Source organism: Myotis davidii, unplaced genomic scaffold (assembly GCF_000327345.1).
Source record: "Myotis davidii unplaced genomic scaffold, ASM32734v1 C63081048, whole genome shotgun sequence".
NCBI lineage: Eukaryota > Metazoa > Chordata > Mammalia > Chiroptera > Vespertilionidae > Myotis > Myotis davidii.
The window spans coordinates 1-714 of record NW_006362379.1 but is presented as its reverse complement, the minus strand read 5'-3'; the positions used below and the strand labels follow the sequence as shown (position 1 = coordinate 714).

General features: G+C 38.4%; 1 protein-coding gene across 1 annotated transcript; it reads right to left on the bottom strand.

Annotated features, from left to right (window-relative positions):
- Positions 1-5: 5 nt before the first annotated feature.
- LOC102765285 (serum response factor-binding protein 1-like) lies at positions 6-710 on the bottom strand (the record flags this gene model as incomplete). Its single annotated transcript, XM_015557327.1, has 1 exon — positions 6-710. A coding segment is annotated over one exon (705 nt), but the record flags the coding sequence as incomplete, so codon positions are not given.
- Between the last annotated feature and the right edge of the window lie 4 nt (positions 711-714).

The window sequence follows — 714 nt, the reverse complement described above, 5'->3', positions numbered from 1 at the left end:
CTTCTAGAGCTTTTAGATCCAGATAAAGAATGGAAAAACACTGATTCAAACTTCCTTGCTTCTGTACTTGGCTTGTTTCTGACATTTCTTATACTCTCACGGGTTTCAAGTATATCTTCTTCAGGGAACACTTTTTTGGGAGATTTTTGTTCCAAAACTGAAGAAGGACAATTACTTTCCTTCTTTCGTGTCCGTCTGACTTTCCCAATAAAGAAGTCATCTCCACTATCACTGTCCTCGGACATGGAAGACTGTTTGTAAAACCTTTCTTCTGTGCTATCATCAAAATACTCCTGCTCTTCTTCATGTGATTCCTCTCCATCACTGTTATCATCAAGTGAACTATCAAAGGCTTTCTTTTCTTGGTTTTGACTTAATGTTTTCATTTTGGGGTCAGCAGGCATCTTCTGTGGTCCAGAGGGAACTACAGGATCCTTTTCAGAAGGCTGTGATGGAGAATTTGGAATATCCACTGTTTTGAGTCCATGTTCCATCTTGGCTACTTTTTCTTTTGAACTATTTATTGGTTTCTTTGCTAATATTTTGGCTTCCTTGTCTTTTTGCTCACTGATAACAGCACCTTCATGCTGCAACTTAATGGCATTATCATTTGAACATGAAGTGTCCTTGGAATGATTTTTTTCTGAAGCATTCCTTGATAACTTAACTTCAGCATCATTCTGTCTTGCATCTTTGAAGGCTTTGACGGCAGCT